The 26,620-nt window shown below is 37.4% G+C and overlaps 1 protein-coding gene across 1 annotated transcript in view; it reads right to left on the bottom strand.

Moving 5' to 3' along the window:
- Positions 1 to 26,620, bottom strand: part of CA10 (carbonic anhydrase 10 (inactive)) — a 563,265-nt gene that overhangs the window by 356,891 nt on the left and 179,754 nt on the right. Inside the window, exon 3 of the mRNA XM_024755257.1 lies at positions 4,691 to 4,833. Coding sequence (XP_024611025.1) covers positions 4,691 to 4,833 — 143 coding nt within the window. The remainder of the gene's footprint in view (positions 1 to 4,690; positions 4,834 to 26,620) is intronic.

Raw genomic sequence — 26,620 nt, forward strand, 5'->3', positions numbered from 1 at the left:
CACTTTGAATATATTGTGCCACTCCCTCCTGGCCTGCAAAGTTTCTGCTGAAAAGTCAGCTGATAGACTTATGGGAGGTCCCTTGTATGTAATTGGTTGCTTTTATCTTGTTGCTTTTAATATTCTCTCTTTATCTTTAATTCTTGCTATTTTAATTACAATGTCTTAGTGTGGCCCTCTTTGGCTTTATCTTCTTTGGGACTCTCTGTGCTTCTTAGACCTGGATGTCAGTTTCCTTTCCCAGGTTAGGGAAGTTTTCAATTATTATGTCTTCAAATAATTTATCTCACCGTTTCTTTCTCTATTCTCCTATGGGACCCCTACAATGTAAATATTAGTGTGCTTGATGCTGTCTCAGAGGTCTCAAACTATCTTCATTTTATAAAATTATTTTTTTTCTCTTTTCTCTTCTGTTAGGGTGATTCCTACTGCACTTTTCCAGTTTGCTGATCCATTCCTCTGTATCATTTAATCGACCATGATTCCTTCTACTGTATTTTAAAATTTAAATTACTGATTGTTCAGCTCTGTTTGGTACTTTATATTTTCTAATTCTGTTACACTTCTCACTGTGTTCATCCATTCTTCTCCTGAGTTCACTGAGCATCTTGATGATTATTACCTTGAACTCTTTATTGGGCAGATTGCTTATCACCATTTTGTTAAATTTTTTTTCCTGAGGTTTTATTTTGTTCCTTCTTTGGTACATATTTCTCCGTCTCCTCATTTTGCCTATTCTCTGTATTTATATCCAGTGTTAGGCAATTTGGTTATATTTCCTGACTTTGGAGAAGTGGCCTCATGTAGGAGAGGTCCTATGGAGCCTACCAGCAGACTCCCTTCTGGTCACCAGAGCTATATGCTCCAGGAGTGCCCACTATGTGGGCCGCATGGGCCTTTCTGTTGTGGCAGGACCAACTACTGTGGGAATGCTGGTAGGTGGGGCTGCATTCTGCCTGGTTGGCCACCAGGCTCTACTTCACATGGTGGTTGCTGGCTCACTGGTGGGTTAGATCAGTTCCCAGTACAGCTGGTTGCATGAGTTGGGGGAGTCCCTGGGCTGGTGCTGTCCTTCTGGTGGTCTAAGCCAGGTCCTGAGGCAGCTGGCTGTGGGGTCTGGGATGGTCCGGGATTGGTGCTGGTCCACTGGTTGGTGTGTAAGTCCCAGGCACTAATAGGATAGAAAGAAGACTCTAAAATGGTGCTTGCCAGCACCAGTGTCCTTGAGGTATAACAAGTTCCCAGGCACTGCCACCAGTGTCTGTGTCTCCAAGGTGGGTCCCAATTTCCTTCTGCCTCTCTGAGAAGCTCTCCAAAATCTGCAGATGGGTCTGATCTGGGATACTTTCAAATTACTGATTCTGCCCTGGGTCCTTTAGCATGTGAGATTTTGTGTGCACCCTTTAAGAGCAGAGTCTCTGTTTCCTAAAGCCTTCCAACTCTCCCAATATGTCAGCCTTGCTGACCATCAAAGCCAGACATTTTGGGGGCTCATCTTCTTGCTGCAGGACCCCTTAGCTAGGGAGCCTAATGTGGGGCTTGGTCCCCCTTCCTCCTTGGGGAGAACCTCTGCATTTATTATTGTCCTCCTGTTTATAGGTTACCTACACAGAGGTGTGGGTCTTGACTATATTATGTCTCCACCCCTCCTACCCAACTTAACGCAGTTCCTTCTTCATAGGTTTAGTTGTGGAAAATTTTTCAGCTAGTCTTGAGGTTGTTCTTGTAGATAGTTGCTCTGTAAATGATTGTAATTTTGGTGTGCCCATGGCAAGAAGTAAGCTCAGGGTCTTCTTACTCCTCTGTCTTGGACACATTTCTCCCAAAGTAGGATTTTTATATCCATATGCAATGCAACAATATGTGAGTGTTGTTTGAAAGTACACTTATTTTGGATTTTGTCCTATGTGTCAGATATGAATAACTGGATAAAAAGTACTCTTCTTCAAGAAAAAACAAACATTGCTTAAAAATTATCATTGTAAATAAACATCTTAAAAGGTAAAAGAAACCACATTTGTTGCAAAATAAATATCCAAGACATAATATGTTTTGATTCTCATCTATTATTACCCTTTGTATTCTTGTGTTCACATTGAATTTCAACTCTACCTCATGCTAAAACAAACAAACAAACAAAACCTGTAATTCATCATCTGAGATCTATGCCAAGTCAAATATGTTCAAACAAACACAGTAACACAGTGAGGTACTGCAGCAGAGCTGCTTTGTGGGTTTGTAAATAAGGTACATTTAACAATGAGCAGGAAGAATGCTCATGGATACAAATGTGACATAAAACACATAATGACTGGGATGCATTTAACATGTTGATACCCAGTTGATCTCAGACTTCAAAATGTGGCAGCTTGCCCCAATTCTACAAAACCTCTCAATCTTTTAGAGAGGTTTTTAAACCTTTTAAGTTGGATACACATTTCTTCAAGGAAAAACTAAATTCAGAGCCAGTGATTTGAATCCTTACTTTTAAAATAAATCTCCAATTCATTAAACACCATCTTTTAATAGTCTGCAAACATGATTTAGCTATTGTCTATCAAGTTTAGGCATTACATTACCAGTTAGTTTATCCAACTAGCATCTATATTTTATATTTTCCACCTTTCACAAATGCAAAGGAAATAATCAAACGGTTCTCAGCTCTTCAAACAGCTGACAACACAAAGCATGCCAGATATAAATATTTACACCATCAAAAGTAAATGTTTCCAAAATTCCAAACTCCAAAGCATTTGAAAATTGATTTGGATCAGGTATACTTACTAAATTGAAAAAATATTTTTAAAACACATAACAAAAAAACACCAAAAGATAACATAACTTATGAATGATTTTTAACTCCAGCTATCTCTCATTCTCTTCTTTCCCAATACATTTTAGAGAGAAGCTTTCCTGAATTAGTTTTTTTATATTTCTTTCACATCAAGATTTTCCTCTAAGATGGTATGATGGAAAATGAAACTTGTATACTCACTGTTTGTGTTAGCTTGCTACCTTTTCCATCCCACTTCCTATGTACTTTTTACCTAATAATGTTTTAAATCCTTGTCATACTCTTACGAAAAAATCCAGTTCTTTAACATGGCCTCAGGATCTCGCCTCTGCCTTCTTCTTCCATCCTTATCTCCTCATCAACCCCTCATAGGTCTTTGTGCTTCAGCCTTGCTGGCCATCTTTCAGGTAATTTCTGGAATTCAGGTACCACCCTTCCTTCTGCTTTGCGTGTGTTTACTTTTTTTCATTTCTCAGTTTGCTTAGAATACAGTTATGTCCTCCATCACACTCTTCAAAGAAAGAGTGATTGCATACTCAAAATTGCAATTTGCCCTTTTTATATACTGGTCAGTGAACCTATACATGCTCATGACTTGATTTGAATGATTCAACTTTTTAAAGAGAGGTATATGTAGAAGCCAAGTCAAGTTCCTTTTAGGGTTTGTAAAATAAAACTGCAATTGGAACAATAATTAAGGTAGGTGAGTTTTCTATATGATCAGAACAATAAATGTCATGAACGTATATAGGGCCTTTTTACAAAAGTGCTTCCTAAGTCATATTTAAAACAGCACACAAACACTACTTAGCTAAATAGTCTCAATCACATGCAAGATCCTTTAAAACTTGCCTTGTGACCTAAGTCAAAGTCACTAACAAAATTTTGATAGGTCATTCAATTTTTCAGTGTGTGTGTGAAAATTATGTGATAAGAAAAAAATACAGTATATATGAAGGCAAAAAGATTACTTACAAACTTGTGGTAATTAAGGTGAACAGACTGCATAAAGGGAGTAGAAAGCAGAGCCCAAGGAGCCTAACCCCTGGAGAATCAGCCACCAGCAGTAGTGAAATTTATCCAAATTTTAACCCCACTTTCTTGCACACAAATGATTTTCCATTCCTCTTGAGTTCACAACAGCTATATCAGGTTCAAACACAATCTTCTGTGTGTGTTTTTTCCACCTTCAACAATCTACTCAACAGTAAGGGTAGGTAAATATAGATAAACCAGAAAAAACAAAAAAAAAACAAAAATGCTAGATTCCAGTGATGAGGAAACCCCATGGACATTATGCTCTTCCACAAATTAAGGAGGAGCTCATCATGAGGGAAGGAAAGGGAAGAAGGGATGTTGATGTGAGAATCGGGAAGCATAGTTCAGCATTTCTGTGCAGGAGCTATGCTTCTTAGCCAGCAAGCCATAGTAAAATTAATTATTTTCTTATAAATCATCTAATGTGATTTTTGTTTGTTTTTCCTTCCAGAATGATAAATGTCTGAGTTTACTTCTGTTAAATTTTTTTTCACTTTGTTGAGGTTAAAAGAAGCCCCAGTAAAGAGGTTTCTGAGAGGAAGAATTTTCCCAGCATGATATGCAGGGGAGGCAATGCTGTTTTCTGACTTTCTTTCATGAGCTACCAAGGGATAGGACTTCAGGCAACATCCAGGGAATACAAAGAAGTAATTAGAAGCATGAGAGTTTGACTAGATAGAGAGAAAAAGCACGATTTACACATAATTATATTTGCTGGCAATAGGCCTGAGGTCTGTGATATTACTCCTGGGTAGAAAGACAAACTCATCACATAGATCAAGGACTGGAAGGCTGGCTTTCAGAATCAGCATCTCTCCCCGTCTTCAACTTCACGATGGAAGCAACATAGCTGCTTACCTTCCTGCCCCCAGTGTTGATGCGAAGGGGTGTCAGAAAGGGGTCGAAGATCATGTGACTAGTCTCTATATTGACTGGTGACTGCCGTTTCCCCACAGAGCAAAGATTCCAAGCTGAGTTCACCAATCCCCAGAAAGAAGGAACTAGAAACAGAAAGAAATTTTAGAATCAGGCTGGAGAAACAATGTAAAAAGAGCTATGGCACAAAAGTCATAAAATCAAAGAGAGCCATCCAATGTTTCCCACACATAGAGATCCTTGGGTGTCATTATGGTAGTTTCCTGGTCTGAATCTTGGTCAGTTTCTCTAACTCTTAGCTTCATGATGTGTTAAGATCAGATTTTGTTATTTTTGACCCATTGATTCTGTGGCCTCTTTGATGGGTATAGCTAACATTAATGACTTAATAAGAAGATGGCATAGTCCAGCCACATCATCTTTTCATATTGAGGTACACTAAATATATAGCAACTCCTGAGTTGATGCTCTGCTTTTCTGTTTGGCAGGAATGATATGGGAATCAACCTTGTTCTAGATAGAAAGTTTTATAAGGTTTTCAAAGAAGTAGCATTCAACATATATAAGGTATTTATTCTGCTGAGGGAGTGAATTATTTTATGACCCCCAATCAATGCCAGACAGGAGCTTGGCAAGTTGACTTAATGTACCATCAGCTGAAGAATGTGTTCATTGGTAAGCAGAAAAAGATGGCATTGAGTGCAGAGTGCAAATATCCAAAGGGAAATCATCCACTCATTTTCAGTGTCACATTAAAGAATCTATTAAAATAAATTTCTGGACAATTTCCAGTCCTATTTTCTTCTGTTTAAAAAAGTTAGCAGAGAAGTGGGGTAGACAACCTACTAATTTTACATCAGTGAAGATCAGCGACTATATCTTCAACATTTTCCTGCCCCCTCAGTATCTTTATTGAGGCTTTAGATCCATGTGTCCTTTATATGCCTCTGAGATTGCATGATCATCATTCAATCATCCATCCACAGCATCTATCAGCAGTCCAGTGAGCTCCTATTGCATGTCCAGCACTGGGTTATGTTGAATTTTGAAGAAGGCAGATGCATGTAAGAACAATTACCACACTGGGGGTGGGGTACAGTATGAGGTTAAGTCAAGTGTATATGAAACTCTAGATGAGGGGCACCAAAGCCTGCAGCAGTGGAAGTGGAAACAGGGAGTGATCCCTACAGAAGATGAGCCTAACAATAAAGTCACAACCCTCTCAAATGTACGTGTCCGCTCAGGAACTCAAATTTAATACAACCTTTAATTTACAGCAGCCATTATTCCTTCCCATGTCATGGATGGAGAAAACTGAAGCAAGAGAGGTGTATGGCAAATACCTGCCAAAGATACTATGAAAGAGAGGAGTTTGGGGCTGGATGGTTTTTCTAGTCCCATCTAAATTCAAAATTCTATAACCCTTTTAATTGTTATAGGAAATTATTGGGCAGAAGTGATAAAAACAAGTTCCTTAGAGTCTTAGAAGACTATTTCAACACCAAAATAAGGTGGGCTTCATTGTGAAATATGGCAAATAACTTAATTTGGTTTAACCCCTTGGCAATAAGCCTCTGGTAGATCCACCCCCTTTAATTAAAAAGTTTGAATTGACTTTCCAGCTATAACAGATTTTCAAAATGGCAGCAATGGCTAGGGTTACAGAGAGAGAAAGAGAAGGAGGAGGAGGGGAAGGGGAAGTAGATAGAAGAATGTTTACATGTGTTTCCTTGTCACTTTCATTTCCCATCATTATTTAAGCTATTTTATCTCTGCAAGTCACTTTATCTTTAGAAGGTACCATGACCTAGCAAAATTACAATATTTAAGGAAGCTCTTGCATTAAAAATGTATTTAAAAACATAAACTTCTATCATCTATAAAATGCTCTTTTAAAATCACTGACTTAATTTTATACTTATTCTTCAATCATTTCAAGTTTATTATAAAAATAAATCCTCCATCAGTGCATGTTCTTACCTGTGATTTTCAGTGATGCACATAAACATGGCAGATGTGAGGATGCCAGGGATACAGTCATGGCACTGCCACAAATTAGCTGTGTGCCCTTAGATAGCTATTTATTTCTTGGGCCTTGGTTGGTCTCTATGGCCTCTGTTGTAGGCTGAATGATGGCCCCCTCCAAAGATGTCCACATCCTAACCCCAGAACCTATGAATGTATTACCTTACATTGTAAAAGGTACTGGACATAAATTACTAAATTAAGGATCTTGAGATGAGTAGATTATCCTGGATTATCTGGGCCCAACATAATTACAAGGGTCTTTTTTATGAGAGAGGTGTAGAAGGATCACAGACATAGAGAAAAAATTTAAGGATGGAAAGAGAGGTCAGAGAGGACAGAAGATGCTGGATTTGAAGATGGAGGAAGGGGACATGAGCTAAAGAATGCAGGTGGCCTCTACAACCTGGAAAAGGCAAAGCAACAGATTCTTCCCCTAGAGCCTCCAAAAGGAACACCAGCCTGCTGACACTGATCTTAACCCCATGAGACTCATTTTAGACTTCTCACCTCCAGAACTCTAAGATAATAAATTTGTGTTGTTTTAAGTCACTAAGTTGTTATTATTTGTCACAGCCACAATAGGAAACGAAAACAGCCCCTTTTATCTTTAAAATCCTGTGAGACAAGAACCTCTTTGACAATCAGGCCATGTATGATGTCCTGGGGGACCTTCCCTGAAAGGCAGATTCATAATAAACATAGTAAGAGATGATACATATTGCATTTCATATACTCCCATGAAAATTATTAACAAAAATAATCAAATCCTATAAATGGATTGTCAGACTGCTATTATATGGCAACATGGGTAGGCAGATGTTTCTATGCTTTACAAATAAACTTCACACCCCAAAAGTACCCCCATAAAAACACAAACAGCAAAAATGTTATGTGAACGTCTGATTTGCTTTTATTGGGCATGGCATTCTTTATGACAAATAGTTTCAGGGTTTTACATACCCACTTCACTATCGAGGCCTGTGTCTGGTTCTAACCACTTGCTTAGACAATTGAGGAATAACTGAGAAACCCTCTTCCTTGCTAATCTGTGATCCTCATTAGCTCCACTCCTGAAGAGGTATCAAAGTTTATTCATCACTGGATTTCTCATTTTAAATCAGCCATAAATTAATAGTCTTTCAGAAATAGAAGCCACCTTAGTGGTCATCTAATCTAAATGAATAAAAAAATTAAGGCCATAAAGGCAGATAAAGTCCTCAACCTAAGGCCACACACCCAGGGAGAGGCAGGGAAGGACAGAGTAAGGACTGGTACCCAGGTCTCAAGACTCACAGTGCTCTAAATCCCTTCAACCCCAGCAGGCTTCATACATGAGCAGGTTATTAGAGTCAGCGTTTCAGAGTTAAATTGTTGTTATGGCCATGGAAGACTTTTGCTACCATTTCTCTTTTGGTAAATCAAGAGTAACATTAATGCTTAGTCTCCAGTTAAAATAAATTTCAAGTGCAAAGGTTTAAATCAAACTGCTTTAAATATCAATCATCCCAAATAAAGTTAGGATTTTTAAAAAGCCATTCAACTATAGCTGGGTAGAAACAAGGCTTCAATTCAGGCAAGATAAGATGTGTTTTTGTCTCATCTGCAGAGCCTCAAGGAGAGCTAATGAGGATGACTGCTCATGAAGAGCTGGACTAGGCAAGGTTCTAGTCCAGATGAAAGAAGTCAATGCTCTTAGAATCATTTTTATGTGTTGGGACAATAATTAAGGTGTCTAGTCCACGGACCTTAGGTGCCGAAAGGGACCAAGAATAGGTCTACAAATGTCATGTAATCTAGGTTCTAGGGAAATGCTATAGGAGGAAAGCTGTGGAAACAGAAGCATGGAGTTCCCATACTTATTAGAGCATGGGAGTGAGCCAGTAGACTTTACCTTCAGAGTAAGGCTGGACAAATGAACTACGGTTTCAAGATTTAGAGTAAGAAACTCTCCCTGTGGATTTGTGCAGAACTCTGTTATCCCCACGATTCTAATATGTAACTATGCTCCATATTTTTGATCCTTCAGGTTTATAAACTCCCCATGTCACCCCTGGGAACAGAAGTGACTTTGTAGAATGCTATGGCACTGCTTCTATTTCCAAATTTAGAGAATCATTTTTTTCTTAATTCCCATGGTTGTCCCAATAAATCAAAATTTTAAATTTTCTGTCATATTTTTTAAAGCATCAGTTATTATGGTTTACTAGCTAACGCGGTGTCTTTTTCTAGCTTGATTGATACAACTTATTGTTGAGAAAAAATGTGAAAAAGTAAACTTGAGTGAGAATTACTCTAATTAGTAAACAACTGGTCTGAAATGTTTGAATGGCACCATCTCTAGAATCCTTTTCACACAATCTTTTAATTTACATGTAACCTAAAATAGACACCTGACTTGGATATTTTTGCAAATTAATTTTCACAGAGCCTAAACAATGGAACTTAACTGCTGCATCACAGCTATGTGTTATCTTGCCAAAACATTTCCCTGTGGCAATGCTGTCATTGTGACTATAAACTACAAAACCCAATGGTTTCTTGGCTCTGGGTCCAGTGGGCTATGAAAATGCTCAGTGACTGATTTCAGCTACGTAAAACATGAGCCTTGGAAAACTCAAAACCTATCAGTTGCTTATTCAAAAACCAGTGAAACAAAAAGCTCAAGTTTAGCTTATTAACACCTGGTAACCCTCGGACAAAACCAAAAAAGCTCCTACTAAAATAAGAAATAGTTGAGAGAGCAATGAACTAGAGGGATCAAGTTTGATACTGAGTTAAAATTTGTCTCGATGACATTTGTATCCTGTAGAAAATGCTCCAAAGTCAGCCTGAGCTTTTAGACATCCTCCTTGTTCATTTGTCCTGAATTGTCATTTGTCGTCTCTGCAGAATTTGCAGAGACCATGCTGTTATGGCAAGGAGTTTGACACTTGGAATTAATTTATGCAATTTATTGACTTGCTAAATCCTATGGAAACAATACAAACTCAAAAAGTGTTTATTGACAGCCTATTATGTGCCAGACATTAGGCTTGACACTGTGAATTCATGCAGCAAATATTTACTGAGGACCTACTCTATGTGCCAGGCACTGCCATCAGTTCTGGGTAGTCAGTAATGAATAAAACAGATATGGTTCCTGCTCTCATAGATCTTGCAGTCTAGTAGGGAATATGGGGGATAGTGTTTATCTCCAAGTTTATATACGCATATCTATGTAATTAGAACTATTTGCAAGTATGCTGTAGAAACAAAACAGTAATGAACTATAGAATATAGTATGGATTGGGAAGATAACCTAGGTAGAATGGCCAGGAATAATTCCTCTGGAGGTGACATCTAACAAACCCTGGAAGGACTGAGAGGAGTTGCTTCTGAAGAGTGGCAGGGGAGAGGGTGTCCAAAGAAGAAGAGAGGAGCAGGTCTTGGCAGAGAAGAGCCTGATGTGTTTAAGGAGTGGAGGGGAAGAAAGTTAACCTGAACTAGAGGAGCCAGATGAGAAGAAAAGTGAGATGAAATGAGGTTGGCCAGGTAGACCAGGGACAGGAACTTGCATTTTACTCTAATGTATTAGAAAGCAACTGAGAATTTGGGGCAAGGGAGTACCATGGTCTGATTTATGAATTAAAAGCCTTGGTTGGAATACAGCCAAAAGTGAGCTTGATTACCCTTGGAGTAGTTTAAGTAGGAAAAGAATTGGTTTCTAAGCAACAGTTGGGTTTTTATGAGAATTTAATCCTATTGCTTTGGGTTTGTTTAAATTCTATCTCAAAGGCACAACTAATTGAATGTTTTAAAAACTATTCTCTTCAACATACGTTCCAATAAAATAGCATTTTCCTATGATGCAACTAGTGCATTACAAGTAATCATTTGAAGCAAGGAATATTTTCATGAAGAGATTCAGCTAAGGCAATCTTTTCTAGCTTTCAAGCAATAAACTAAGTTCCCAACTTTTTGGCCAAAGGAAAGCAATTGCAAGTTGGGAAAATGAATACTGGCATAAAACATATTTTCAGTGAATTCAATCCTTACAAATAAAGGCTTCTGCTTCAATATAGCCATCTCTACTGTAGGGTTATAAAGCATATGAATACATTTAAAATAAGAATTCATATCTTTTCCTTGCTCTTTCCCTCACCAGAGCTGATTTACTGTCCTTTTCCCTATTCTCAACTCTAATAAATCTCCACTTTGAGCCATTATTAATGAGCATGTTTGAAATACTCACTGCTGCAGGATTTTTGGCCCCTTTCTGATTTCAAATTTATATCATAAGGGGAACTGGCTTTGAATAACTCCTTTGCTGCAATTCCTCTTCCATTGTTGGGACTCTGATTCATATTACATAGAGGGCTTCTAACTAGAGCTTCCCATTCTCTCACTTGGGAATCTCTAAAAGGTTGGAAATATCCTACTTAATACATAATCAATAATTTGTGCATTCACCTAAAAAATTAATGGAATATCTCCTATGAGCCAGATTTTTTAAAATGTTCCCACTCTAATGAAGACCTCTAATTGTGGGAAGACAGGCAAGCTAACAAATCATGCTATAATAAAGCATGAGTTATAATTAAGGTGTGTGAATATTAAAGTCTAAATGGAGACAGGGGAGTAAATTGACCCTGACCCTTTCCTCAAGTGATGGCATCAGCCTTCCTAGCAGAGGAGACGTTTGAATTCATCCTGAAAGTATGAATAGAAACTACACGCCATACAAATCTTATAACTAGTTAAAAGACTAAAATTTTTCTAGAAACTGAGACAAATTATTGCTGGAATTTGAATAACTTTTATGCAGGGAGATTTTAAGCCACTGGATCTTTTGACTTCCTCAACTTGGAGAGTTTGTATTACATAGGAGAAAGACCATGAGCTACCATATCCTTACCATGCAACCTTGAGCAGGGGGTTAAACTTCTATAGCCCTAGTTTCTCCATCTGTAAAATGAAGATGATACTTCACAGAGTTGTTGGGAAGATAAGTGAGAATATGCTTATAAAAGGTCTAGCATAGTGTCATTTCTATAACAAATATTCAATGAATGTTAGAGAAGGATTACCATGACGGGATTTTGGGGAATGGTGTGGCCACCAGCTCTGTGATCCCACCACCATAACATTCCAGAGATGAAAAGGGTAAAGGTTCCAGGCAGGATGCGGAAGAGGGGAAGGTTTCAGATGCCCACACATCCCAACCTGAATTCAGAGCAGGGAGCAGTCTAGGTCATAGGATTGGTCTCTCAATTTCATACTTTTAATGAACCATGTGAAATTATTTCTTGGATCTATAGCTCTCAACGTCTGGATGAATGGAGGGAGTTAGCAGTGATATGGGTCATCCAGCATGGTTTTATCTACAAAGAAAATAATTTTAATTTAGCTTTTGGAAGTTGGTGGATTATTTGTTTGTATAGCAGCTTCATCCTCCTGTTTGGGATTGGTTCTAATATGCTAATTGGCTTGCATCCCTGCAAGCACATCAACAGAGGGTGAAGTGAAAGGAAGGAAGGGGGAGTTTTCATTTGCTGATCAGTCACCATAATCTCTGTGCTAGGAACTTGACATATCTTATCTTGCTTAATCCTCCCCACAATTCTGTGAGATAATATTAACTGTTACTTTGTAGATGAGAAAAATAAGACTTAAAGAGGTTATATGACTTTCCAAGGTCACTTGGCCAGTAAGTAGAGGGACTAGAATTTGAAATCAGTTCTCTTCTCTAAAACAAAGAAATAACAAGACAGACAAAGGAAGCAAAGTAATGCATGTGTGGTAACATATGAAACAATACACAGGCATATAAAGCAAGAGGTAATCATCTCACCCTCCTTCCTTCCAATGACATCCCTGAGGTAATTGGTGTGAACAGTTTATTAGGCATCATTCAACATCTTTCACTATGCTTATACAAACATATTCAAGTACCTATACACAGAGAGAAGTTCTATTTATAAAAATAATTTTTGTTTCAAGTAACAATATACCATGAATGTCCTCTATGTCAGTCCTTCATAGAGCTACTCATTCATGTGAAAGGCTACAGAGCTGCTGTAGTTTGAATGCACCTTACTTTTCTAAACCATTTCCTAAATGAAAGACATTAAGATTGTTTCCATCTTATTTTATCATGAAAATCAATGTTGCAATAAATAGCCTCAAACATATACTTTTCATACTAGTAGTATTGTTTAGTCAAGGTATGTACATGCTTTATTTTAATAGATGCTGCCAGGTTACTTTAAAAGATACTGGCAGTGTCTATAAATATTTATGTTCCTATCAGCTCTGTGTGCTATGTCCACTTCCCCATAATCTCCATAGCACTGAATGTTATTTATTTGTTTGTTTATTTACTTATGGCAATCTAATAGGAAAGATGGGATTTCACTGATTTAATTTGCATTTCTTAACTACTGCCACGGTTGAGTATCTTCTCATATGCTCATAAGCTATTTGCATTTCTCTTCTGATCCTATTCTTCATGTATTTTTCTCTGGGTTATTTGTGTTTTTCAAATGAGTTTTACCTATCATTTGAATTCTAGAAATATTAGCCCTCTGTCACATGCTAAAAACATTTTCTCCTAGCCTATTATCTAGCTTTTAAGCTCATTTTTGGTATTTGGTTATCTAGGGATTTTTAAATTTTATATGGTCGGATTTATCGATCTTTTTGTGCATAAGGCTTCTCTGTTTTCTCTATTATTTAATATTGCATATCCAACTAGAGTGTTTGTAAGTATTTTCCTAAATATTAAAAAAATATTTTTACTGTTATAGTTTTTACAATTTTATTTTTTAAATCTATCAGAGATTAATTTGTATATACTTAGACCACAATCTGGGGTCTAAGATTTTCCCAGATATAAACTGAATAATGCCATTATTATTTATTAAACAAACTATCTTTTGTGACCAATTGAGTGTTACTTTTATCACATATTAAGTTTCCATATACATTAGATTTGCTTCCAGTCTTTCTGGATTATTCAACCCATATTTATATTCCTGTGTCAGTGCCATATTGTTTTGAGTATAGTTACCATTTAAGGTCATTTATAAGATCAGGCTTCCTGATCAAAAAGCCTGCTCTCTTTCCCTGCTACCTCTAAAGGACTATACATGCTCCAGGGAAACTTGCTAGGATTAGTGACCCTAGGAATTTAACTGTGTTAAATTCTGAAAAATTCACCAACACACTATTAGACAACAATTCCCTACAAATTCAAACATCTGGTGAAACACTTTTAAAATCCTGCAAAACATGTGGATATCTTGAAATACAGTGTCCCTTATCCATATCTGTTTGAGTATGTAAACATCTCCCTCTCTTTGTCTCCCTCTAATTCTCACTCTCTCTATATGTGTGCACAAAATTACCATTATACAAATTTCAAAAGTAGGCAAATTATGAAAGCCCTCTTGCCCAGATGTATGTGGAGATCAGTCACCTTTTACAACTTCTCAGTGTTCACATTTGGGTAATCCTACAGAAATCTCTAGCCGTTCCAGTCTGTCTTGATTTTGGCATGTATTTAAGGCATTTTCTTTACCATTTGCAAAAATAAGGGCTCAGTTATCTTCATACTACATCAGGAAAAATAATCTTTGTGCTATCCCTGAGTCTTGGGGTCCAAACACAATAAAATTGGTCACTAAACAGGGAACAAAAACACACAAGTGATCTGTTGGTCTTTTCCCAATTCTGTACTGGGATGGATTGTCCAATAGCCTGCATGTACTTTCTGTTGAGATGCTGGATTTAGCTTCTTTGACATAGTGACTTCTACCAACACATTTAACTACTCTTCTTAATTTTCCTATTTGACTTTGGCATCAACATGCTTCCTATTAGCAGGCAATAAAACATGCAGGCATCTCACTAACTGTAGCTCTCTATCATCCCCAAAATCTTATCAAAGATCAAATCTGGGTGAATTCTTTGCTTTCAAATGATTTTTGTCCAACCAAGGTACCACTAGCCTAATCCAGTTCCCAATGCCATGTACTTTAGTTTTTGCAACAATTCCTTAAATTGCCCAACTCCAGGGTAAGTTCCACATTACAAATGACATGAGAGCTGAGCAGACACAGAAGAACCATGACTGGAAAATAGGCTACATCTCTGGTTCACAACAGAATTTAGTGCACAGCAAGGGTCAGGATTAGACTACTCAAGATCTGTGTTGTCTTGTAGCCCTAGAGCTCTGATTCAATGCCATCATTACACCCTCAGTTCCCATTCCAATCCTTGGCACACTCAACAACTACTAATCAAATGTGTAGATAATTAAATGGATGGATGGATGAGAAGAAACTGAACTATGCTGTCTGCTTTGCGTCTTATTTTCTCCCCGGTGCTTGTCATATTACAGTTCTTCAATACAGTTTGTGGAATGAAAGGATGCACATCATTCTGTTTCATTTCCAAACCCTCAAAAATACAGTGTGCTCATTCCTACTTCTGGGCTCTTTTCCCCTGTGCTTCACTGAGGTATAATTGACAAATAAAAATTTTATACATTTAGGTTGTACAACATGATTTTTTTAAGGTGTACAATGTGATGGTTTGATATACATATACATTGTAAAATGATTACCACAACCAAGTTAATTAACACATCCACATAGTTACCTTTTCTTTTTGAGGTGAGAACCCTTAAGACCCACTTTCTTAGCAAATTTGAAGTGTACGATACAGAATTGTTAACTATAATCACCATGCTGTACATTAGATCCCAGAATCTATTCACCTTATAAGTGTATGTGTGTGCTCTTTGACTTACATGTTCCCACTCTTCAGATCCTGGCAACCACTGTTCTACTCCCCAGTTCTATGAGTTTGAATTTTTAGATTCCACATTTATCTTCTTTTCTCTCTTGACCTTCCCCTATCAAATCCTATACATCCTACAATTCCTAATTTAAATCCCAATCCCTCCATAAATCATCCTTTACTCGTTAAGTCATCACTCTGGATTTCTAGAGAAGCTGGTTAGATGCCACATAATTTCATATTTAATTACACATGATTATATTGTTCAATGTTTTGTGAATTCATTAATATCATTTTCTAAGTAGAAGCAAGCACCTCAAGATCAGAAACTTGAACATAGCACAATACCTGATTACAGGGCCTAGGCCTATAAAAGATAATTCATGAAGTGATTGTTCAAGGTGAAATCTCTCTAAGGAACTTTTAAAAATAATTTTTATTAGAGTATAGTTGATTTACAATGTTGTTTTTTTTTTTTTTTTTACGTGTACCCTGCATCGGCAGGCGGACTCTCAACCACTGCACCACCAGGGAAGCCCTACAATGTTGTTTTAATTCAGGTGTACAGGAAAGTGAATCAGTTATACTTATATGCATATCCACTCTTTTTTAGATTCTTTTCTCATATAGGTCATTACAGAGTATTGACTAGAGGTCCTTATTAGTTATCTATTTTATACGGGTACGGTTTAGGGTACAACAACATTTTAGGGTTAGCTTACGTGTTAGGGTAAGGGTTAGTGTTAGTGTATGGGCTGGATTAGGGTACAGGTTAGGGTAAGGCATTGGGTAAGTGTTAGCGTTAGGGTTAGGGTTAGGGAACGGGTACGGTTTAGGGTATAGGTTAGGGTACGACAATGGTTTAGGTTTAGCGTACGTGTTAGGGTAAGGGTTAGTGTTAGTGTACGGGTTAGGATTAGGGTACGGGTTAGGGTAAGGCATCGGGTAAGGGTTAGGGTTGGGGTAGGGTCAGGGTTAGGGTTAGGGAACGGGTAGAGTTTCGGGTACAGGTTAGGGTACGACAACGGTTTAGGGTTAGCGTACGTGTTAGGGTATGGAAATCCCAATCTCCCAGTTTATCTCTCCCTCACTTTTCCTCCTTTTAACCATAAGTTTGTTTTCTACATCTGTGACTCTATTTCTCCTTCATAAATAAGTTAACTTGCACCATTTTTTTGATTCTACATATAAGTGGTATCATATGATGTTTATCTTTCTATGTCTGACTTACTTCACTCAGTATGACAATCTCTACGTCTATCCATGTTGCTGCAAATGACATTATTTCATTCTTTTTTATGGCTGAATAATATTCCACTGTATATATGTACCACACCTTCTTTATCCATTCCTCTGGCAATGGACATTAAGGTTGCTTCCATGTTTTGGTTATTTTAAATAGTGCTGCAATGGATATTAAGGTGCATTTATCTTTCCAACTATGGTTTTCTCTGGATATATACCCAAGAGTGGGATTGCTGGATCATATGCTAGTTCTATATTCAGTTTTTTAAGGAGCCTCCATACTGCTCTCCATAATGGTTGTACCAACTTACATTCCCACCAATGGTATAGGAAGGTTCCCTTTTCTCTGCACCCTCTCCAGCATTGTTTGTAGATTTTTTGATAATGGCCATTCTGACTAGTGTGAGGTGATACCTCATTGTAGTTTTGATTTGCATTTCTCTAATAATTAGTGATATTGAGCATCTTTTCATGTGCCTCTTGGCCATTTCAATATCTTCTTTGGAGAAATGTCTATTTAGGTCTTCTGCCCATTTTTTGATTGGGTTTATGTTTTGATATAGAGCTGCATGAGCTGTTTGTACATTTAGGAGATTAATCCCTTGTTGGTCATTTCATTAGCAAATATTTTCTCCCATTCTGTGGGCTGTCTTTTCGTTTTGTCTAAATGTTTCTTTGTTGTGCATAGTTTTTAAGTTTAATTAAGTCCCTTTTTAATTTTTGTTTTTATTTCCATTACTCAAGGAGGTGGATCAAAACAGATATTGCTGCAATTTATGTCAGAGAGTGCTCTACATATGTTTCCCTCTAAGAGTTTTATAGTATCTGGCCTTATATTTAGGCCTTTAATCCATTTTGAGTTTATTTTTGTGTATGGTGTTATGGAATGTTCTAATTTTATCTTTTACATGTAGCTGTCCAGTTTTCCCAGTACCATTTGTTGAAGAGACTATCTTTTCTCCATTGTAGTCTTGCCTCCTTTGTCGTAGTTTAATTGACCATAGTGCATGGGTTTACCTCTGGACTTCCTATCCTGTTCCATTGATCTATATTTCTGGTTTTGTGCCAGTGCCAAACTGTTTTGATGACTCTAGCTTTCTAGTACAGTCTGAAGTCAGGGAGCCTGATTCCTCCAAGTTTGTTTTTCTTTCTCAGGATGCTTTGGCTATTCAGGGTCTTTTGTGTTTCCATACAAATTTTAAGATTTTTTTGTCTATTTCAGTGATAAATGCCACTGGTAATTTGATAGGGATTGCGTTGAATCTGTAAATTGCTTTGGGTAGTATATTCATTTTGACAATGTTGATTCTTCCAATCTAAGAACACGGTATATTTATCCATCTGTTTGTATATCTTTGAGGTCTTTCATCAGTATCTTATAGTTTTCTGCATACAGATCTTTTGCCTCCTTAGATAGGTTTATACTTAAGTATTTTATTCTTTTTGATGCAATGGTAAAATGGATTGTCTTTAATTTATCTTTCTGCTCTTTTGTTTTTAGTGTATAGGAATACAAGAGATCTGTGTGTATTAATTTTGTATCCTGCAACTTTACCAAATTCATTGATGAGCTCTAGTAGTTTTCTGAGAGCATCTTTAGGATTTTCTATGTATAGTATCACGTCATCTGCAAACAGTGAAAGTTTTACTTCTTCTTTTCCAATTTGGATTCCTTTTATTTCTTTTTCTTCTCTGATGGCTGTGGCTAGAACTTCCAAAACATTGTTGAATAAAAGTGGCAAGAGTGGACATCTTTGTCTTGTTCCTGATCTTAAAGGAAATGCTTTCAGTTTTTCACCATTGAAAATGATTTTTACTGTGGGTTTGTGGTATATGGTCTTTATTATGTTGAGGTAGGTTCCCTCTGTGCCCAATTCTTTGAGAGTTTTTATCATATATGGGTGTTATATTTTGTCAAAACCTTTTTCTGCAACTATTGATGATCATATGGTTTTTATTCTTCAGTCTTTTAATGTGGTGTATCTCATAGATTGATTTACATATACTGAAGAATCCTTGCATCCCTGGGTTAAATCCCACTGGATCATGGTGTATTATCCTTTTAAAGTGTTGTTGGATTTGGTTTGCTAGTATTTTGTTGAGGATTTTTGTGTCTACTTTCATCAGTGATATTGGCCTATAATTTTCTTGTTTTGTGGTACCTTTGTCTGGTTTTGGTATCAGGGTGATGGTGGCCTCATAGAATGAGTTTGGGAGTGTTCCTTCCTCTGCAGTTTTTTGGAAGAGTTTCAGAAGGAAAGATGTTAACTCTTCTCTAAATGTTTAATACAATTCACCTGTGAAGCCATCTGGTCCTGGACTTCTGTTTGTTGGAAGTTTTTAAATCACACTTTCAATTTCAGTACTTGTGATTGGTCTGTTTATATTTTCTATTTCTTCCTGGTTCAGTCTTGGAAGGTTGTACCTTTCTAAGAATTTGTCCATTTCTTCTTTGTTGTTCATTTTATTGGCATAGAGTTGCTTGTAGTAGTCTTTTATGATCCTTTGTATTTCTGTAGTGTCAGTTGTAACTTCTCCTTTTTCATTTCTAATAATAAAATTAGAAATCAATAAATATTTGAGCCTTTTCCCATTTTTTCCTGATGAGTCTAGCTAAATGTTTATCCATTTTGTTTATCTTCTCCAAGAGCCACCTTTTAGTTTCTTTGATCTTTGCTATTGTTTTCTTCATCCCTATTTCATTTATTTCTGCTCTGATCTTTATGATTTATTTCCTCTTACTATCTTTGGGTTTTGTTTGCTCTTCTTTCCCTAGTTGCTTTAGATGTAAGATTAGGTTGTTTACTTGAAATTTTTCTACTAAGGGAATTTTAAAGAAAAACATTTGTGTTTGAAAAGACACCAGCAATGAAATGGATTTACTGATATTTTGATTCTTCTCACCAGCTGGTTCCCTAACATATGCCCAGCCTTATGAAGCCCTTTGCAGTCTCACTAAGATGTCTTGCCTACAGTGGTTCCACTGCCTAGAATGCCCTTCCCAATAGCCCATGCAGAGAGCACTTTCTCATCTTTCAAGATGAAGGTCAAAGAGCCCTCTCTAGGAAGCTTTCCCTATCTGTTACTCCCTCCACTCTCCAGTCTTTTGATGGATCTCACGCCGATATTTGTGCAACTAGGGAACTTGTTTATTCTAATACATCTTGTTGCAATTTTATACATGTCTGTCTTCCTAATAAATGGACATTTTTTGAAAATAGACTTCTGTCTCTAAATCACCATTGTTATGCACAGTGCCCAGTATATAATAAATTCACAGGCAATGTTGGTTGAATTTTAAAAAAGGATAAAAAGTAGTGAAGACTTGATATACACTGGTGGAAGAACAGACAAAAGGTGAGGAGTAGGGAGGACTGCATTTTACTGAGCATCTACTTTGTGACAGTCCCAGTATCAGGCATTTACTCAGGATGTGTATTTAATGTCTGATCACTCTCCCCAAATGAAGTGGGAAGATAAGTCCAAACCTATGGATACGGTCTTAACTCTCTAGGTTGTGGAGTATGAATACCAGACACAATTAGGGTTTGATGGTATTCTTATCAATGCAAAAATCCAAATTTGGCTTACCAAAAGGAATAAAGAAAAAAGAATGGTTCGAGATGAAAAATCAAAGGAAGAAAGCAGATAAGTGAGGAGACTTGCAGAAGGCAGTAAGAAGAGGAATAAATGAATTTCATGAGTCAGGCAGTGAGGAGACAGAGAAGCATTTTATTCATTTCTATGTCCATGGGCATGGTATGCTCTGAACTTTCAAAAGTATAGCCTGGGGCAGAAATTCGATCCATTTCTTATACCAATCATGGAAGGTAGATTGAAGGCTGCATCAAATGATCATACTGGAAAAAGAAGTAAAGTGGTACCACCACAGGAGACCATGACATTGGTCAATATGGCTTTAGAACATAAAATAATGCCTACCCATGCTGGTACTTATGTTTCCATCTTTAAAGACATTTCTCATTTTCACAGAGCATTGTACAAAGATTCAATTATAATGAATGTAAAAGTGCTTTGAAAACTGTTACACGTTCCTAATTTCTTAACTATTCATGTTTAAATTGCAACATGCTTACAATGACCAGTATTTTCTTGGTCAGTAGGGTCTCTGCATTTCAGTACAATTTTTCTCTCCTGGCAGTACAACTCAGGTTCACGTACTAAATACAAAGAATAGATCTTTGTTGTAATGCTTGCTCAAACAGATAGCATGAAGGCTGGCCTTTTCCTTTATCATCATTTAAGGCAAAGTGTCGTGCTTAATAAACCATGCTCCAAATTATGGTTTCTCCAGGAGATCCACAGCAACACAGCAAAAGAAATTCATGCTGATCTGAGTGAAGTATTCTTTGAGACTGATCCAGCTTAGAAGGCTCTCTCAAATCAATGGCTTGAGACATTAAAGTCTGAAATCTTTTGGGAATAATGAGAATATGAATTTTCCTCATTATTGTTGGCAGCTCCCTGGTCTTAGTGGAGAAGAACTCAAAGTGCCCAGAGGAAACACCAGTTCATAGTGACAGGAGATTAAAATAGCATTTGAGTTTTAAAGGCTCAGATGCCTAGGAAAGTTAGCAAGGACTTTCAGAAATGTAATCAGAAATATACAGTCATAAATATAATCAGCAGTGAATAGATCCTTAAAAGTTTTTTCTGTAAGCAGCCTGAGTCTCAACTCCAGTTCTGGCCATCACTTCCTGCTTTTGTCTATGCATTGGGAAATCAAGAAAAATCAGCAAAGCCCTCACTTTTGCCACACTTTAAGGCTTATAAAGCACTTTCTCAAAACACACAGTTCCACAACTTTCGATATAGCAGTACAGAAGTTCATTAACAATCTGGCAGTTCAACAAAAAAACACTGTGCAAAGTCTGAGTCACCAAACAGAAGAATGTACACCCCCTTCTCTCAGAAGGAGGCAACTCTTTACATTTCTTTGCTCTCCTGGAAAGCAGGAAGTAAAACCCAAGTCTAGAATTAATCAGAGGTGATGGATTACTGATAGCTCCGAACATATACCAATGGAGCCTTAGTGTAATGATGAAGTGTTAATTTCAGGGACTAGCAAGAATCTATGAGCATAGGAGGCACTCAGTTAATATTGGTTCCGTGAGGAAATAAGGGAATTGCTTAATGTTTGAAAAGAAAGGAATCAGGGAAAGTTGGTTAAAGGGTCAAAGGTCTTTATAGGATGCTATAAATGAAGAGTTGGCCTAATGATTTATTATTAAGCACTACCTCAATTCTAGGCCCTGTTCCAGTTTAATCCTCATAACAGACTCATCATGTGAATTATCCCAATTTAACAGGTGAGGAAACTGAGGCTCAGGGAGGTTAAGTTTCACAGCCAGTAATAAGTCAGGCCTGGATTCAAAGCCAGGCAACCTGCACCCCTTAAATTCCATGGAATCTCACTCACCTTGATTCTTGATCTTTAAGTAAACACACCAATCAAATGCTGTCAAAAGAGCTGATTAGGGACCTCATACCAAATAAATCTGTGTGGGATTCAGGGATCTGCATTATTAACAAGCAGCCCAGGTGCTTCCAATGCAGTTGCTCATAGACCATAAAATTTGGAAAAAGAAAAAAACAGCCGATAAAATTAACATATATTGGGAGAAAGTAGGTCTCACAAATTTACAGCAAGGTGACCTGAATAATGATAGATCAAAGGAGAAAAGCATATCAACCAAAGGGTTGATAAGAAAGAATAAAACGAAGAAACAAACATCCACATTTTGCTTCCTGCCCTGTCACATGAGAGGCACAGAAAACTGTTTCTTGGTGGGAGTAGCAATATTTCACCAGAACTCACTATAGCCCTCAATGTTATCCACCTTCTTTTGTTCTAATTCCTTGACCACCAAGCAAACCTCAGATAAACATTCCTAAATGTTCTAATCTCAAAAAAGAATAATATTGTTTTTGATGGTAGACAGAAATAGTTCAGCTATTGGGGGCAGGGGTTGGGAGTGGGTTTCCCAATTTCCTCATTATAAAGTAGATTACCATGACAAATTATTCATCATCCTGTGCTATTTTCATAAGAATCAGAAAGCCCCAAGGGCCAGATGATCTGTGGACATACCAAGAATATTCTGTTTCTTGATTTGAGAATCTGTGTATCAGACCCTAGGCCATGAGGGTTTGACCAACATGTGGCCTCTGACAGGCACTGCCAGCAACCAGGTCACACCTCCCACTTTACCAGTAAAGAGTCCACACTTATCATTACTTTAGAAACCATAAACTATTTAAAAACCAAGAATAATTTGTGAATGAAGATGTTCACCTGAACATAATTTATAATAATGAAGCACTGAAAACAATCTAAATATGCAACAATAGTAGGGAAAAGTTTTAATAAATAAGGTGCATTCACATAAAGAATATTTATGCAGTCATTAAGATAAATTTTTATATAGAATATTGTTTCAAATATATAAAGCAATGTGCAATGGAGGGGAAAAATAACCAAAATGTGGATAGAAGTTATCCCTGGATAATGCAATTATAGGCAAATATTAATGTATATGCAACTATATTCATATGCTCCAAGCTTTCCACAATGAGCAGGTAGTACTTGCAAAAAAAAAAAAAGTAAAGACTGCTTATTTGGGCCAAATTTTAATCCCCCCAAGAATTTTATTCTTATGAACTGAGATTAATTGTCTTATAACATCTGTTTTCAGTGTGGGAATGATAAAGAAAGACTGTCTGCCTCCTTGCACCCACTTTCCAAATTTCTTGGCTGATGATCTGGACATACTCAGGAATAAAATGCAGGTGATAAGCTTTCCCCTTGTAAGAAAGGAGAGAAACAGTCATACTTAGCAATTGCCAAACAGGAGACATGAGAAGCCTCAATATATGGAGCAAGAATCCTTTCCTTTCATCCCTGCCCTTAGACATGAGAAGTTAATAGGGCTTTAGTTAATTGGCTGATTTTTATCCTAATTGGCTAACAAATCTATTCCAATTTCAAGAAAAACCGAAGAGGAGAAAGTAACAACAGGAGGCTTCAGCTGCTAATGGATGTTTAAAAGAGACTGCATTTTATGTTTCAGGAGGTCTGAGGTCCTTAGACTCAGAGCATTAGCTTCCCAGATAGTGGGGACTCCATCAAGGAAGGGGTAAGTGTCCCTGATGGACACCGCAGGCCTTCCTGCCTCCTTGAAGAAAAACTGAAACTTATGGCACACATTCGATTTTGTTCTAGTACTGATTTCAGCTTAAGCAAATGCAGACTCAATTCTTGACTGGGAATAAAAGATTCAGCAAAGCTGAGGCCTGGTACCATGTGAGTACCAGGGCCTTCTGAAAGATGCAAGTTAAGCTCATCGCAACTGAATTTGCTTTCTTCCCCCACACCAATTAGGTCTACCATTTAACGTAAGGATTAGCATCTCATTTCCTGGACTGTCATCCAAGTCTCAGAATTAAATCACTTTGTGGTGTTAGCCTTCTGCAAAATTTTGGGAGAGGCTAAACTGGTTTTCCATATCTTTTCACCTGTCTTTTAAGCCTCATTCTGCCCTGTTCCCTTACCAGGTAGTCTGTTTCCCTTCCTCACTTCCTTTCAGACTACCTCTCCTGCTCCCAGTAACAAGTGTTATTTATAGCCTGAACTATAACTCAGCATTTATGATCAGAAACATGCAAACACACTCTTAGGAGGGGTGGCAGAATGCTTGAAAATGGTGCTATATCAGAAATTCAGGTCAGGTAAGAACTGTATCCAAACTATCCTAAAATTATGGCAGGAAAAGTAAAAATAATAAAAACAGACAAAGTAGAAAAGAATAAGGAAAGAAAGGCATATGGTAAGAAGAGGTAACATACCATCAACACTGACCTCAAAACCAACTGACAAAGGTTTCAAGGCTCAGGCCATCCACCATTACAACAAATGAAAGGACTCCAAGGACAGCAGGCTGAAGAATCCAGAACTTATAAAAAATGAAGAATGAAGTATCTTCTATGTTTTTCCCTTTCCATTGCCTCTGTACATCTTTTTAACCTCCTAATAATCTAAAATAACCATCCACTGAGAAGTCTCACAATATTCAGTTTCTCCCTGATTCCCTTTCCCTGCATTCATCTAACTGTTTTATTGCCTCTGGTACACTGGGGCCTTGTTAATGTAGCTTTCAAGACACTCCACTCTCGGGAAGCAGCCTCTTTTTGGGGCTTATCTCTCACTGCTCTTCTTCATGCATCTTGGCCTCCAGCTGAACAAGAACTCTGTCATTACCTGTGTGTCCTGGGGCTTTCCTCTTTCATCATGCAGTGCTCTTTTCCTACTCATTAAAATCATACTCATTCTCCAAGGTTGGACTCAAGTATATCTTCCTTTGGGAATTTCCCAATGCCTCTTTCTGCCTCAGGAAGTGGTACTCTCTTCTTTCTCTGAAATTCTGTTGTATCCAATGTCTCTCCTATACCACTTCTTATAATATCTCATAATAGTGGCAGAAAGCATGTTTTTATGTCTTAATGTTCCTCGTAACTTATACTGTGATAATGGAATATCAACTGATCGATAAATGAATGAGGAATCCTGACCACAAATGCTGAGTAAATGCTACACCACACTGATGGATCTTTCTCTCATTCTTGCTTACTCCCTTTTGCTCTCTATGCACACATATATATACTCATGCATTTCTGCTAGTGAGAATAGTTTAGATATCTTAATCGATAAGTAAAAGATTGATAAGAAGGTAAAACAATAAAAGAAACCCATAATGATTAATTCTTCCGTTCTCTCAAATAGAACAGATCTTTATCTACTTAGCCTTTAGAATATAATTATTTGTGAATTTCTTTATATTGAATTCACCTTGTTCCACAGAGGGCTTTGGGCACTTTTTACAATGCAAAATCTTGACTTTAGGTGCATCTTCACATGTCAAAAAATAAGTCAAAGACTTTGTGTAGACTTTTTGAGCCACCTTTTTCTGTGAGGCAGTGAATGACTGGAAGAAGCAGCCCAGATTTCTGCAGAGTGGTAAATGGGAGGACTTCATTAAACCTAATGGAGGTTCACCTGCCTAAGCTTTGTGAACAGCACATGTTATCATTGGTGTAGACATGACCTTGTGGGTCTCTTTGCAAACTGTATCAGTGCTGTGAAAATATTCCCACTCAGTTGTAAAGGCACATTATATGCAGGGAAATTATTCTCCCAGCAAAGAGACAGATGTTTAACCTCACTTAATATGACACCATAGTCTGAATCCTTAACATTAGACAGGGGTCTTTTTTCAAGCTAGGGTAAAATTGTATGTGCATATTTTAACAATACAGCACTCTGTAGCATAAAGTCATTACCTCTTTCTAACTAAAAACTTTCTGTGCTTTCTTTCAAGCCCCCCTTGGCAATGTCATTTGCAGAGGCCATGGTGCACCTAGCAGAAATTGGTAATCATGAGATGATGCAGAAAGTGTCTGTGATGACATTTTTCAGCCTCTCTAAGAACTTTTAAACATTTTGGTTGCAAATTCCTGCAAAATAACAGCATGACTTACTTTTAATTGTCTAAGAGTCTGTCCCCAGAAGAATATGAAACATGTCTTTTCCAAAGATACTAGGAAGGCTTAAGAAATTCAAGGAAAATGGTAGGTGGGGTTTAGAGCAAACACACACATCTAGAACTATTCTTGGGGGCTTTGGCACACAAGAAACATATCCATCAGTCTGCTAGTGGTGATCAGGGATAACTGTCCTTCAGAACTTCAAACAGAAGGGGCCCAGGAAACTGAGCTAGACCTGAATTTAGGCACAATGGAACTTCTTTTAATGTAGGGGTGGAGCAACAATCTGGATAATGC

Source organism: Neophocaena asiaeorientalis, unplaced genomic scaffold, assembly GCF_003031525.2.
Source record: "Neophocaena asiaeorientalis asiaeorientalis breed wild unplaced genomic scaffold, Neophocaena_asiaeorientalis_V1.1 scaffold311, whole genome shotgun sequence".
NCBI lineage: Eukaryota > Metazoa > Chordata > Mammalia > Artiodactyla > Phocoenidae > Neophocaena > Neophocaena asiaeorientalis.